At 55.1% G+C, this 14612-nt stretch overlaps 4 protein-coding genes across 4 annotated transcripts; 1 reads left to right on the forward strand and 3 right to left on the reverse strand.

The window, feature by feature from the left end:
- Positions 1–386: 386 nt before the first annotated feature.
- arc2 (Actin-related protein 2/3 complex subunit 2) lies at positions 387–1550 on the reverse strand (the record flags this gene model as incomplete). Its single annotated transcript, XM_037315727.1, has 5 exons — positions 387–469; positions 522–671; positions 718–1140; positions 1191–1432; positions 1489–1550. 5 exons carry the CDS (start codon positions 1548–1550, stop codon positions 387–389), a joined length of 960 nt encoding a protein of 319 aa, XP_037185355.1.
- Positions 1551–5101: 3551 nt separating this feature from the next.
- Positions 5102–6960, reverse strand: alg6 (putative dolichyl pyrophosphate Man9GlcNAc2 alpha-1,3-glucosyltransferase; the record flags this gene model as incomplete). The annotated part of the gene is made up of 2 exons (XM_037315728.1): positions 5102–6639; positions 6705–6960. The coding sequence occupies 2 exons, from the start codon at positions 6958–6960 to the stop codon at positions 5102–5104; spliced, it is 1794 nt and encodes a 597-aa protein (XP_037185354.1).
- Positions 6961–7814: 854 nt separating this feature from the next.
- palc-1 (pH-response regulator protein palC) lies at positions 7815–11957 on the forward strand (the record flags this gene model as incomplete). Its single annotated transcript, XM_037315729.1, has 4 exons — positions 7815–8987; positions 9044–9230; positions 10071–11758; positions 11817–11957. 4 exons carry the CDS (start codon positions 7815–7817, stop codon positions 11955–11957), a joined length of 3189 nt encoding a protein of 1062 aa, XP_037185361.1.
- A 186-nt stretch (positions 11958–12143) lies between these two features.
- rbrA (putative E3 ubiquitin-protein ligase rbrA) lies at positions 12144–14465 on the reverse strand (the record flags this gene model as incomplete). Its single annotated transcript, XM_037315730.1, has 2 exons — positions 12144–13656; positions 13711–14465. 2 exons carry the CDS (start codon positions 14463–14465, stop codon positions 12144–12146), a joined length of 2268 nt encoding a protein of 755 aa, XP_037185360.1.
- Positions 14466–14612: the final 147 nt, after the last annotated feature.

Consider the following 14612-nt stretch of genomic DNA (forward strand, 5'->3'; position numbering starts at 1 on the left):
GCATCATCGACGAAAGCTTTCTCCATATCCCGTCTCATAACCATACCTTGGTCCAAATCGGTGATGATTTTCCACCAATCTGATTGGTCACCCTATCAGAGCTGTATGAGAACCCTACCGCCAAGGCAGAACTCGTCTATTCACGTATTACTCTTCGCGAACTCATGGTCATGAATCTTTATATCTTTGCTCGCACTGCATATCCACTGGCTGCTTCCCTTCACTCGACGCAGTATTTTTTTAATTTTTTTTTTGAATAATTCCATCTTGCATCGCTTGCATTGAGTCTGCGCCTCTACAAATCTGACGCGTCTTCGCAGGTAGGCTCAGAAACGAGTCTTCAGCTGAAATTATGGCACGGGTGTTGCAGTAAATTTCCCAAGTTTTTACGCTCCCTGCACCTTGAAAGTACGGCCGCTCGCCGTCTTCCGCTCCTTCTCTTCGCTGTCTGGGCGTGCACGGCGCAGAACTGTACAGAATTAGCTTCAGGATTGATTGAGGATCTTTTGGTAACGACTCACCTTGGAGGAAGTCTGCTGTCCTCTTGCGCATACGCGAGTGGATGTAGGCCTTCGACGCCTTGATGTGGTAGTGGAAGTAGTCGCGGAAAGTCTGGATGTGAGAAATGACGTCGGGCATTCTCTGAGGAGTGAGGTGACGAGGGAAAAGAACTAAATCTGTTAGCATGAGAGGCTCCTCCCTACCGCTGCCACTCACCAAAGGTAACATATCCAATCTCGCCGGTGCCGGTATCCCTGACGCCAGGAACTCCCTGCAGCTCCAGGGGAGGATCGTTCCTGAAGAGTACTTGAGGAGCGTTCTGGATGGCTCTCCGTCTGGCGTCGACGAACTCCTGGATGAAGATCTTGCCAAAGACGCGATCGGTCTCCTCACGGAATATCGTGCTGAAGATAACGGTAACACGGTCGTGGCTGGCCTTGACGTAAATGGCCTCCTCCTCGCGGTAGTGGATAGCCATAACTTCACCGCCCTCCCGAACGCCTTGGGGAGCCTCCTCAGATGTGTACTTGGATGCCTCCTCCTTCAACTTGTAGTGCTCTTCGTAGGCGGCCTCGAACGGCGCGGCCATAGCGTTGCGCTTGAGCAAGGCCATCTTCATGATCAACGCATCTCGCTCCTCTACACTTTCAATCAGCCAACTAAACGTCTTCCACATCGGTTTTACTGACCCTTCTCTTCCGGCAGACTCTCGAGATCAATCAAGACCGAGAAATCGTAGCCGGGCTCGGGCGGAACGACGTATTGGCCATATTCCCTCTGCAGCACCTGCTCGGCGCCGTACTTCACCAGGTCCTTGTAGCATCTTATTTGGATAGAAAGCTGAATCTTTGTCTTCGTCTCGGGAGTGGAAATGTGGTAGATGACGCCGTCGAAGTCGGAGACAGTCTGGTCGATGTGAGCGGGAGGGGCACTGCCTTGGAGGTTAGCAGCTATTGCGGTGAAGCTCGTGAAGCCATGCTCTCGTACCCAGAGAACCTCTCGGTCAACACCGACTGGATGAGAACGTTTTGGTAGTCAAGGAGAAGCATCTTGTCGACGGCCAATTGCCAGCTTGTCTCCCAAGTTGTCGTTGTGTCGTTGGGAAGCTGATGATACCTCAAGTGGGGTGTGACGTTCGAGCACAGTCGGAGCTAAGATGGCTGTGATGCTCCAGGAGAAGGTCCGTACGTAATGCCCGTTATGCAGGCAGCATATCGTTATATCAGGTATTGTTTCGCAAAAGAGTCGGTTGCCCCACATCCTTATCGCATCGCGATAACACTTGAAGACTCCAAATTTTAAGAATTTCGATGTTCGAGGGACGTGCCTCTATCGCAAAAGCCTTTGAAGAGCCTAGTGGCGCCAAAAATCCGCAAAAATGGTGAAGTCATACCTGTAGGTCAATCGCAAACTTCTTCGGTGGAATATTGACTGACAGGTCTATCATCACAGAAAGTATGAGCACAGCAAGTCTTTCGGCATTGTCGCATCCAACACCTCGAACCTCGTCTGGAACGCCCAAGGTCGAGCTGGCGCCGGCCAGGCAGTTGTAGCTGCGAATGAGGAGGTTCTGTGCTGGGACATCAAGAAGGGAGAGCTCGTAAGCCGATGGAGGGACGATAGGAACACCGTACCGGTCACTGCGATCGCCCAAAGCAAAGTCGACAAGGACGTTTTCGCCGTCGGATACGAAGATGGCAGCATTCGGCTGTGGGATAGCAAAATCGCGACAGTGATTGTCAACTTCAATGGTCACAAGTCTGCGATCACGACGCTGGCATTCGACAAGTCGGGTGTGCGACTAGCCTCCGGTTCCAAGGATACCGACGTGATCATATGGGATCTCGTGGCTGAGGTTGGCCAGTTCAAGCTCAGGGGACACAAGGACCAGATTACAGGGCTGCAGTTTGTCGAGCCGGAAGCGCAGGTCGAAGATGAGGACAACACCCAGGCTATGGTGCTAGACAGCGACCCGTCAGCCGAGGGCTACCTCCTCACGACCGGCAAGGACTCGCTGATCAAGCTTTGGGACCTGTCTTCGCGACACTGCATCGAAACCCATATTGCGCAAACGAATGGGGAGTGCTGGGCTCTGGGCCTTTCCCCCGACTACAGCGGATGCATCACGGCTGGAAACGACGGAGAGCTGAAGGTGTGGTTCTTGGACACAGCAGGCCTTGCTTCTCTAAAGGGGCAGGTCGACGCGCCGCAATCTGCGAAATTCTTGCACGAAAGGGGAACGCTGTTCCGTCAACACAAGGACAAGGCCATCGAAATCGTCTTCCACCCGCGTCGGGATTACTTTGCCGTTCATGGCACAGAAAAGGCTGTTGAAGTTTGGCGCATAAGGTCGGAGGCAGAGGTCAAGAAGTCGTTGGCGAGAAAGAAGAAGAGGAGACGTGAGAAGGCTGCGAAGGAGGGAAAGACCGAGGAAGATGCCGAGAACGATGACCAGGCGGACGACCTGTCGAGCGCCGAAGCCAGCGACTTCTTCGTCCAGTATGTAATAGTCCGGACGGGCGGCAAGGTGCGGTCGGTGGACTGGGCCGTCACCAGCGGCAGCAAGGAGATCAACCTGCTGGCTGGTACTACCAACAACCAGCTCGAGTACTACAGCATACCAACAAAAGACGCCTCCAAATCGAAGAAGGACGAGCTGCCTGACTACACGAGATCTCTGGCGGTCGATCTCCCGGGACATAGGACAGATATCCGCGCGGTATCGCTGAGTTCCGACGACAAAATGCTGGCGACGGCTGCCAACGGTGGTCTGAAAATCTGGAACATCAAGACTCAGACTTGTATTCGAACATTTGAGTGCGGCTATGCTTTGTGCTGCGCATTCTTGCCCGGTGACAAGGTCGTGGTTGTTGGCACCAAGACTGGAGAACTTGAGCTCTTTGACGTCGCTTCCGCAAGCCTGTTGGACAGCGTCACCGCACACGAGGGAGCTATCTGGTCATTACAAGTGCATCCGGATGGTAAATCTGTAGTGTCTGGTAGCGCCGACAAGTCTGCCAAGTTCTGGGACTTCCGAATCATTCAAGAAGAAGTCCTGGGCACCACACGCACCGTACCGAAACTGAAGCTCGTACAATCGCGGACACTTAAAGTTGCGGACGACATCCTCTGCGTGCGCTACTCCCCCGACGGAAAGTACATTGCCGTCTCCCTTCTCGACAACACTGTAAAGGTGTTCTTCACCGATAGCCTGAAGCTCTACCTCAACCTTTATGGCCACAAGCTCCCGGTCCTCAGCATGGATATCTCCTACGACAGCAAGCTCATTGTCACCAGCTCCGCCGACAAGAACATCAGGATATGGGGTCTTGACTTTGGTGACTGTCACAAGGCCCTCTTCGGTCACCAAGACAGTATCCTGCAGGTTGCCTTTGTGCCGCACAACTCGGACGGCAATGGCCACCACTTCTTCAGCAGCAGCAAGGACCGCTGCATCAAGTACTGGGACGGCGACAAGTTCGAGCAGATCCAGCGCCTGGACGGCCATCACGGCGAGGTCTGGGCCATGGCCGTAGGCCACAGTGGCCAGTTCCTCGTCACCGCCGGTCACGACAAGTCCATCCGCGTCTGGGACGAGACGGACGAGCAAATTTTCCTTGAGGAAGAGCGCGAGAAGGAGATTGAAGAGCTCTACGAAAAGACGCTCACCACCTCCCTCGAGCGCGACCCAGACGCCGAGGACCAAGACGGCGAAGTCGGTGCCGCCACCAAGCAGACCGTCGAGACCCTCATGGCCGGTGAGCGCATCGCCGAGGCCCTCGAGATCGGTATCGCGGACTTGAACCTGCTCAAGGAGTACGAGGACGCCAAGAAGACGAACCCGCACGCCCCTCCCCCGCAGCGCAACCCCATCTTCATCGCCCTCGGCAACATCACCGCCGAGGCATACGTCATGAGCGTGCTGAACCGCATCAAGGCATCTGCCCTCCATGATGCGCTGCTCGTCCTCCCCTTCTCGACCGTGCCGATGCTCTTCACCTTCCTCAACATTTTTGCCCAGCGCTCCATGAACATCCCCCTGACGTGCCGCATCCTCTTCTTCATGCTCAAGACGCACCACCGCCAGATCGTGGCCAGCCGCACCATGCGCACGATGCTCGACGGCATCCGCGCCAACCTGCGCGCCGCGCTGAAGCGCCAAAAGGATGAGATGGGTTTCAACATTGCCGCACTGAAGGTTGTCGGCATGCAGATCCAGGAGAAGAGCGTCAAGGACTACGTCGACGAGAACTGGGACGATGGCGACGAAAGCCGGTCCATGAAGAAAAGGGCGTTTGTGCAGGTTTCGTAATCAGTAGCAAAGGGTATAAACTGGAGCTCAAAACAAAAAGCGGCGAGAGGTTGGATGGTGTTGATATAATCATGAGATTCCCTGTTTTCTATCGGCTCCCCTTAGATATTTGCATCGCCAGGTGGTGGGCAGCATTGTACCGGTCTTGTTAAAAAAGTGTCTTCATATGTTATTCGCTAAACCTTCTTTTGATGCTTGCGGCTTTGTAACCTTCGCCCGTATCGATACACAGACTCTTGACGTAGAATCTCCAATATGTACACAGCCATTGCTAGCTAACCGCCCCATCTACTGGCTCTTCGCCTTGGTTTTTGTGTTACCCCTTGTCAAAATGTCGCTCTGCGCTACCAACTGACCCAAACACCAAAGATAGCAGATGCCGAAGCCCACCGCACCCAAGCCGACATTTGCAATAACCCAAAGGTCGGGCTTGTCGATAGGCGGCGGGACTGTGGCTTCCACCACATGCCAAGCAGCCATGGCAATATAGAAACCACCGTGCAGAAGGAAAGTGGCCCATTTTCGCAAGGCGGAGTGGTCCTCCTGGAAGTAGGCGCTCAACGATGTTGGAGGCAGTCCGAGGAGGAAGGCCCAAAGCAAAGTAAGGACTGCATAAGGGACGCTGAGGTCCACCCGCTTAAGGAGGGGGTACATTGTCCAAACGCCCAGTATGTTGGCGAATCCAACCCACGCCCTCACATCGCGCGAGAGTCCCTGCTTGCCGGCCAAGAGGAGGGTCATGGGCATCAGGGGAAGCAGAACGCTCTTCTCGTGAACCTGGAAGCTGAAGAGGAAGAAGCCCCACGCCGTTGTCGCAAAAGCAAGAGGCAAAAGCGACTTGCGCGGGCGAAAGAAGAGGACCAGGTTCGGCGGGATGATGGATGCGGTGGTCACCAGAAGAGCACCGCGCTGAAGAAGCTCGGAGGGGTACTTTCGGAGCTTGACGACAACGTTGAGAGCGCACCAGAAGTTGGCGACCTTGTCTTCAAAGAGGCCGCGCGCAAAAGGGAAAATGCGGTGGACCATCTGCACAAGCTGCTCGACAACCGGGTAGTAGACGGCGTTCGTGTCCAGAATGTCAGTCAGCCAGGGGAACAAAGGAAGGGTAGGAGGCGGTCCGTCGCAGTCGGGTCGCGCATCAATACCTCGGCGCGCATCGTAGAGTGTGCCCAGGACTAGAGGCGCAATCAGAATGGCAAAGGCCGCAACAGTCACCAGCGCAATGCCGATGAAGCGACCCGGCTTCAGAGGGAAGACACAGCTTCCCAGGAGGAAAGAGAAGACGGAGAAAGCATAGTAGAGAGCCATCTGCTTGAAGCCGAGCGCCGCGACAAAGAAGACTGCTGACCAGAGATAGCGGCCAGCCAGCATACTCGACATGCTTGCAAGGACGAAGCCGAGCATGACGGTGTTGTATTGAAAGTGAACATGGTCAATGAGTATGGTGCCTGGCTGCAACAAGATTGCAACTAGGGCCATCCATGCAGTCCACGTAGGCACGCCACTGTGTCTGGAGAAGCGACGGACGAAGATGACAGCGGCGGGGATGTAGATGAGATATTCGGAGACGATGACGGTGGCGCGCATGAAGATCTTGAGCGTCGGGTCTTCCGATCCACGCGAGTTGTACAGCTCGAACCAGGAGGGATCGATGAGGGAGCCAACTTTGCCGCAGAGCCAGCTGTGGTATGCCGTCAGGGGCGGGTAGTCGAGACCCCACCATTGGAGGTCATGGAAGTACCACTGCGAAACGGGAATTTGCGTCGTGATCTCCATCCAGTGTCTTTGCGCTTCGTAGTCTCCGAACATGGGCGGCTTCTGGAAGCCTGCGAGAAGCAGAGTTATCAGCAGTTGCCGCGAAAGTCGAGGGGACCGATCAAGGCGCACTTACCAGAGTATCCCCAGAGGCCAGCGGCCCATCTGAAAAGGCCAACGACCATGAGAATCAAGGGCAGGACCTCCCATTGTGACACGGAGCCTCGAGCAGGCCACAGGAATGAGGCCAATGGGAAGATGGGGACCTTGACCAGAGCTTCCTTCTTAGAGAGCTGGTTGTCGACCGCAGGACTCAAGCTGCTTCCTCCGCTGATTCCGTTACCCTTCTTTCCCGCCCTGCGCCGAGGCTTATGGGGCGATGGACTGCTCATGATTGCAGCTCAGTCTGAAATGTCTAGTGGATTCGTGTGGTGCGGCATCAGCTGCCGTGGGTGGTGGTAGAGTTCGCTGGGAGCTGTTGACTTGGCTGTTGAACTCCAGGTGATAGTCCCGAGTTGAAATTCAAGGGTCCACGTCGCGTTAACGACAGCTCACTGCAGTGTCAAGCTGAAAGGTCCCCACATCCCGGGCGCTAAGGAAAGTACAGAGCCAGGTACCTACCCAGCACCTTTATCATCTGCCACCTGCCGCGTTCTTAGACCCAAAAGAAGCCTCTTGTTTAGAATCTAACTCAGTTGCTGGGGCTCTCATTCGTCTGGTTCCTAGGATGTAGACCCCACAACTAGCTGATGCTTTTCAAGGCGGAATTATCTTTTTTCCCCATTTTCGGTGGAAGGTCCAGACACCTGAATTCTTCGAAGCTTTCTTCCTTGGGCAGCTGAGGCAACACCGCCATGGCGCAAGTCCTTAAAGTTTCAGTCTTGTTCATCCCACCGGTATTCGTAGTCGAAGACAGCCTCGAAGGTTCAATCAATTGTTATCGGATTAGCTGTCGGTGGTACAGTTTGCTTCATCAGGGGCGAGCGAGGAACCTAAAGTTGATGGCTGCTTTCCCTGATGGCTGTCGGCCACGTGACTTTGTCCGGGGTTGACAGGACTAGCCCCAATTGGCAGATCCGGGACGGCCAACGTCACAGGCGGGTGCAATCAGGTCTCAGACACTGACTGGCAACTTCAATGCTTGTAACTTCAGGTAGCTCAATGATCAACGGCGAATCGTGCCCCTCTCATCGAATCTGACCTCCTTCTCTCTACCTCTTGCCGAATCAACGCCGACTCTTCAGTTATGCCTTTTCCTTTTGTTCTCCCTACCACGTCGGCTTTCTCATTCTCCTCGAGCTTCACCAGCGATACCCATCCCTCATTGCCCCTCAGCGCTAGTACGTATCGCGGGGTCGTGAGAGATGCTCTGAAGAAACACAAGCGCCTCTCACCTCCTTCGCAGTCATCCCACATATCCACTGTTATCGGGGCCCTCAATGGCTACGTTCCGTACATTTTAGCCGTCGATGCCGGCCTCAACCCGAACGCTCAGTTTGGAGAAAGCATCAGCCTCAGGGCTACCTCACCACCGACGATCGAATGGCGTTCGACACTCTCGGACAATGCAGTCCCCGGGAGAGAACGCTCCAGGGTAAAGGTTCAGTCTGTGGACTATGAGATTGCTTTCACCTTGTCAAGCTTGGCCAACGCATACACCTTGGTTGCTCGGGCTGCCCTTCACCCGCTATTTGTGACGACACAGGCCACCTTGGATGCCCAGCAGCGAACAGCTGCAATCCAAACGGCAACTAAGTATCTCCTGGATGCCGCATCGATATACGACTGGCTGGTCATCAGGGCAGAGAGAGTGCAAACGGCACCACCTTGCAGCGATGTTTCGCCGTCAACCCTCCGCGCAATGTCCTCGCTCGCGCTCGCCGAAGCAACACTCCTCGCAGTCTTGAAAGACGACCCTTACCCAGCCATTGTTTCTCAGGACCGCAACAAGAATGACCGCGAGTGGATGTACAAAGCTCCCGATATTCCCAGAGTCCGCGCCCACCTCTTCGCCCGCCTGTGCCTTGCCGCCGCAGAGCACGCTGCCCAGGCGTCCTCACTTTGCCAAGCCGCAGGCCGAGGATCCAGCAAGATCAACGAGGGTCTCCTGCGATATCTCGAAGATCTTCGGCGGACTTGCCGTGCTAAAGCATGTCGGTTCTTTGGTATTGATGCTGAGATCGGCGGCGAGGTTGGGAAGGCCATCGCTTGGCTACAGGCCGGCCTGCAGGAGCTCGGTATCGAGTCCAAGTACTCAGCTAAAGGATCCGGCTTCAGTCGCTTCAAGAAGGAGTGGACCGAGAAGCGCGAGGAGCGGAAAGTGGAGAAGGAAACAGCCTGGGGGGCGGACGGCGGTAAGGTCGAGGAAACGAGAGTGGTTGAGTTCCTTGAGGTCAAGTGGCAGAAGCTTAACGATACGGTCAGTTGTCCTCATTTGCGTCGCTTGTTCAAGATGTTCTAATATGCTGTTTTTAGATGAACGTCCAGATCATTCCGCCGGTCGGGCCCTTGCTGGCTCAGATGCCGTCTGGCCGAGAGATTCATGCCCTCAAGCCATATCAGCCTCCAACGCTGGACCCAAGTATCCTGGACGCCATGCGCGCACCGCCAGAGAGGAAAGACGACTATGGAGATGCTTTGAGCTCGGACGATGAGGCAAAAGGTCAAGCAGGTCCCCCAGGGGCTTTTCCTGAGTCAAGACCAGATTACAGAAGTGCGAGCACGTCGTCCTACTACTAAATGCACTAGGTGCGTGTGTTCGGTTGTTTTAGGATTGTTAGAGAAGATCACGGCGATGGCACATATCTGGAAGGTTTTAATGAAAATACAACCTTGCTTTACGGTTTCGTTCACCTACTTCTAAGAATCCAAACGTTCTAGCCATGGCTGCCAACATCTTCTCTTCGGACGGGGATGTCCCGGGGCACCTCCGTCATCCGATTCAACCTGTACACACGAACGGTTTCCTTTCTGAGCATTGAACGTGCAGAACTTTGGCAGCCTCTAGTTCGCCGTGCTCGGATGAAACCCGGCGTTCTCCGCACCGGCCGCCCGGATGATCAACATCCTGAACAAGTCTGTACCTGTCACGGAGACCAGTGCCTTGGACTGCAAAGACCGGGGCGGCCCGTTACGGTGTCGGAAGGCGGATGAAGACGTAAAGAAGAGAGGGGAAGAAGGACGATCTGGGAGCTTGGGCCTACATGTCAGGGGCAATGCCAAAGTGACTTTTTGCACCACCAACACATCAAGCTTCAGATGACGCCCTAGGGGCTGAGCTTAAAACATGTGAGCTCTCAGCTCCTTGTTCTCATTCGACCTCGGATTTTCTCCCCGAAGGTTCCCGCATAGTAATCGGGTATCGATGGAACGGGGTGAGGAGAGGGGAGGTTTTCTCCTCCACGTACTACGCGGCCTTCATCAGGTCGCCATACTGCTGCCGCCCTTCCTCGTGGTGTTGCAATTTCCAATTCCTCCGCCTCTTTTGCTCACCATAGCACAGGTTTCCCCGCCTTCCCTGTCGAGCAAAAGGGTACCGGTCCGATGCGGAGGCTATCAATTATCCAGCCCGGTCGGGAGGACTACGTTCACCGACGCAAGGTTTCCTTCTCGCCGACCATGCTTAGCGCGGTAACATCCCCCGTCACCAGCACCATCACGACATCCAGCAGCACATCCTCCGCCTCGACCACGAAAAGCAACAACCCAAACGATATAAGACACAGTGTCCTTGTCAATGGCCTCCCTCCGCCGTCTCCGTCGCTTCCCCTCCCGTTCAATCTCACCGATAGGGGTCTTCTCAATCGTGACTGCCATGTTCACAACGAGTGGATCGAGTCCCGGAGCAAGAAGCGCTTCGCGATTATAGACCCGGGGACAGGTCGCGTATGGGCTACATGTCCCGACTGCACCAAGGACGATGTCGGCCCAACCGTCAGATCCGCCTTCTCCGGGTTCCAAGGGTTCTCAGCCGATACTTCGAACCACGAACGAGCTCGTCTTCTGACGGCTTGGCATCATCTCATCATCGCCGCCCGCCTCGACCTCGCCACGATTCTCGTCCACGAAACAGGGAAGCCGCTGGCGGAGGCATTGGCCGAAGTTGACTACGGCGCAGGCTTGGTCAGGTGGTTTGCCGGTGAGGCCGACCGCTTTCCGCAAGCTGTTCTTCCAACCTTTCCGACTTCGCCTATATCCCCTCGAACCCCTTGCACCCCTTCTACGCCGGCTACAATTGGCGGTACCCCGACATCAAGCGGTTTCAGAATGAGACGGCCTGCGGTTCTTAAGCAACCTGTTGGTGTCGTTCTCGCACTCGTGCCTTGGAGCTTCCCGCTTGCGCTTGCCCTCCGCAAGTCCGCAGCCGCGCTCGCGGCGGGATGTACTGTCATTATCAAGCCTTCATCTGAAACGCCTCTCACCGCGCTCGCGATAGCATGTCTAGCAAACCGAGCGGGATTTCCTGCCGGCGCTCTCAACGTGATAACAACCAGCTTGGGAAACACACCAGATGTCGCCGAAGCGCTATGTATGCACCCTCTGGTCAAAGCAGTTAGTTTCACAGGCAGCGCGCGCGTCGGTAAGCGAGTTGCCACGACATGCACTCGAAATTTGAAGCGTCTGTCGCTCGATCTGGGTGGAAACTGTCCCTTTATCGTTTTCGATGACGCAGACTTGGAGAATACCGCCAAGGAACTGGTGGCACTGAAGTGGCGGCATGCAGGACAGGCATGCATTGCGCCGAACCGATGTTATGTCCAGAGGCGCGTCTATGATTCCTTTTCGGAACTGGTGGTTCAAGAGGCGGAGAAGTTGAAAATAGGTCATGGGATGGAGCGGGAGACGACCTTGGGACCACTGACGACGATCCGTGGTCTGTACAAGGCAGAAGCGTTGTGCAAGGACGCTGAGGAAAAGGGGGCTTCCGTGCTTCTGGGCACTGGAAGGAGAGAGCCCGGGGATGGATACTTCATGTCACCGACCGTTTTGGGAAACATGACGGATTCGATGCTCATGTGTCGTGAGGAGATTTTCGCACCGATCCTCGGGCTTTACATATTCGACACTGAGGACGAGGTTGTGAAGAAGGCAAATGACACGCCTGTCGGGCTTGCTGGTTATGTCTTTACGAAGAGCTCTGACCGGCTGACTAGCATGTTTGAACGACTGGACGCGGGGGTTCTCGGAATGGTGAGTTTGTTGCATGTTTGGCTCGAGTCAGCAGCGAACAACTGACTGACATGATCAGAACACTGTCTCTCTCGTGGCGGATTGCCCCGCGCCTGCGGGCAACAACGGGAACGGATACGGATCTGGCTCCAGTTCGGCTACGACGTTGGAAGAGTTTCTTATTACCAAATCAGGCGCAATGATGATACGCCAGGATTGACACGACTACTATACAAGTACTTGGGTATTTTACTGAGAAGAGGAGAAACGGAGCAAGAGCGTCAAGGAGGCGATGATACTTCCTATGTGCTGATTATGGCAGCTATACAGCTGGAGATTTTGGTAGATCAAAGATGAAGACAAGCATGACGACCAACACCGCCAAGGCGGGGCCGTCTTGCAAGAGTCAACTAGAAATACCGACTGGGTTCTCCTCCAAAGCCTCTTCCTCCTCGGTGTACCAGCTTTCAGCTCCATCCCTCAACTCCCCGGCCTCCAACTCCTCAACCCAGCGCGACCCGGCCTCCAACTCCGCAGCCTCCATGTCGCCCAGCACCCGCGTCCTCTCTGCGAACACGAGCGTCACCCAGCGCGACTCGGCAGCCTGCCTCCTGACGTTCTGCTTCTTGCTCTCCGCCAGACTTTCCTCATGCCTCTGCTTGATACTATACATGACCTCCTCACGCATGGTCCGCTCCTCTTCGACCTTGAGTTGATATCGATCGAATTCGTCGTTGCGCCACTTGGTCCAAGCCCGCCATCCTTTATCCATCTTCTTGCGCAAGTCATGCATCAGTTCCTTGATGCGCTCTTCGCTCGACGGCTGACCTGCGTAGAAGTTCTCCAAGTCCCGCAGGTAGATCTCCTCCGTCGTCTTCTCCTCTAGCACGCGGCAGTTGTACTCGCTGGCGAGAGCCTGTTCTTTAACAGCAAGCTTTTGCGTGGCAACTTCAGCGAGAGTGGCGAGTTCCGCTCGCTGCTTCTCCACGAGCTCATCCGTAGCTGTAGACGCCTCGTGGGCAGATATCTGCAGCTCCTTGTCATGCTGGTACCTCACCATCACCTCCTGAACATCGTGCAGCCCGTCGAGCATCTCTCGCAGCTCCTGATACTTGGTCTCGATTTCATGTCTGCGCAGGCTCTCCAAACGCACCCTCTCCTCGAGCTCACGCTGCCTGCGTTCCTCCTCGCGTCTTTCCATCTCCTGCCTTAGCAGTTCCGCCTTCAATGCCTCCTCCCGCTCAAACTCCTCAATTTGTCGCAGAGCATCGCGAAGCTCGGCGTCGGCCTCGGCCTCGCGTTCTATCCTCCGCGCCCTCCTCGTCGCCGCGCCAGCCTTGACCTCGTTCAACTGGTCCATGGTGCATGCGCAGCCCCTCCACTTGACGCCGCAAACATAGCAAAACTGATGTCCACAGCGGCAGGTCATGTGCTGGCACGCCTCACGATGCTCGACAAGGGCCTGGCACTTGGCGCAGTGCTGCCAACCCTCCTCCTCGGCCAATGCGTTGGTCAACGCCATGTCGCGGTCCTGTGGGCAGTCCGAGTTCTCGTGCTGCGGACCGCGGCAGATGGTGCAGGTCCAGTGGCCGTTGGAGCACCTAGCGATACGAAGGCCGTTGTTGACGTGGTCCGGCTTGATCCAGAGGCTGCACTCGGGCTGGTTGCAGTATATGCGGTCGCTGACGGGTATCTTCCACTCGGCAGAGCGGTCCTTGTATGTCTTTCCCAGGTCTTTGGAGACGTAGCGGTGGACCGTCCGGAAGGGGATCTCGTTGAGGCAGCATTTGGGAGGCCACTGTTGCTCGTTCTGTACAGCGGCTGCGATAAGGCGCTCGAAACAGTCACGGCAGTAGCTGTGGCAGGTAACCTTTATTACATCTTTGGGGTCGAAGTCATCTAGACATGAAACGCACTCGCTGGTGGCTATTATTAGTCCCAGGGCTGATAGGGGAGCTATAGACTTGACTTACACGACGGGGCTTTTTTTAGTCTTGTTCTCGTCAGAAGACCCGAGGCTATTGCTGCTCAAGTTTCCTGCAAACTTGAATGGGTTCCTTGTCGAAAGCGGTGCCTCCTTTTCAGTAATCTTTTGTAGCATCCTTGTGAGGGTGAACCGGCTCCTCTTCTTGGGCTTGATTGGGAAGACAATCAACCCGCCACCTGAGCTGCCCTCGCCATTCCCAGGGAGATCGGGGAGCAGCTTGAGTTGTCTGTCACTTTCGTCGACCTCTTTCTTTGGAGGCTCGGGTTCGTCTGGTATCACAATGATGGGAAGGTATGGCTCTTTTCTCTTATCTTCCTTAGCCGCCTCTTCCTCTTCGAGCCTGCTTGTCTCTTCTAGCTGTCGCCTCCGGTTATTTTCGACAATTCTGGCTTCGACATTTTCTATGGAGGTCTGTAAGACTTCAAGCAGGATTCCGTCGGTGATATTTGGGGCTGTTTTGAGGGCTGTTTTGAGGGCGGCTGGGGGTTTGTACTTTTCCAACTCGGCGTCATCCACTTCATCGTATGAATCGATGATTGCCAGTTCGGATTCAGAGTTCGTAGCAGGAACAGGAGGCAGTGCCTTTTCTTTCCCTTTCGCTGCATTGACAGGCTTTCTCTTGACCTCGTAGTCTTGAAGAGTTAGAAACGGGTCGCCGTAAAACCCGGCGTACCTCTCGAGCCGGGCAGGCATAGACGTAGCCGCATCCATCTCGACAACGGTTTCTGTGGCGGTCGACATGGGAATGTTTCGAGACAGAATGCAAATCCTATATTTTTAAATATGGCGATCAAATTCAAAATGAGCAAAAGTCAGTCCACGACGGTGTCCATAGACGGCCACCCGCGTGGGCACAATCAGGCATCGCCATATATAAAGCAAGCCACA

This window comes from Colletotrichum aenigma, assembly GCF_013390185.1.
Source record: "Colletotrichum aenigma strain Cg56 chromosome Unknown KSG_Cg56_contig01, whole genome shotgun sequence".
In the NCBI taxonomy this organism is placed as follows: Eukaryota; Fungi; Ascomycota; class Sordariomycetes; order Glomerellales; family Glomerellaceae; genus Colletotrichum; species Colletotrichum aenigma.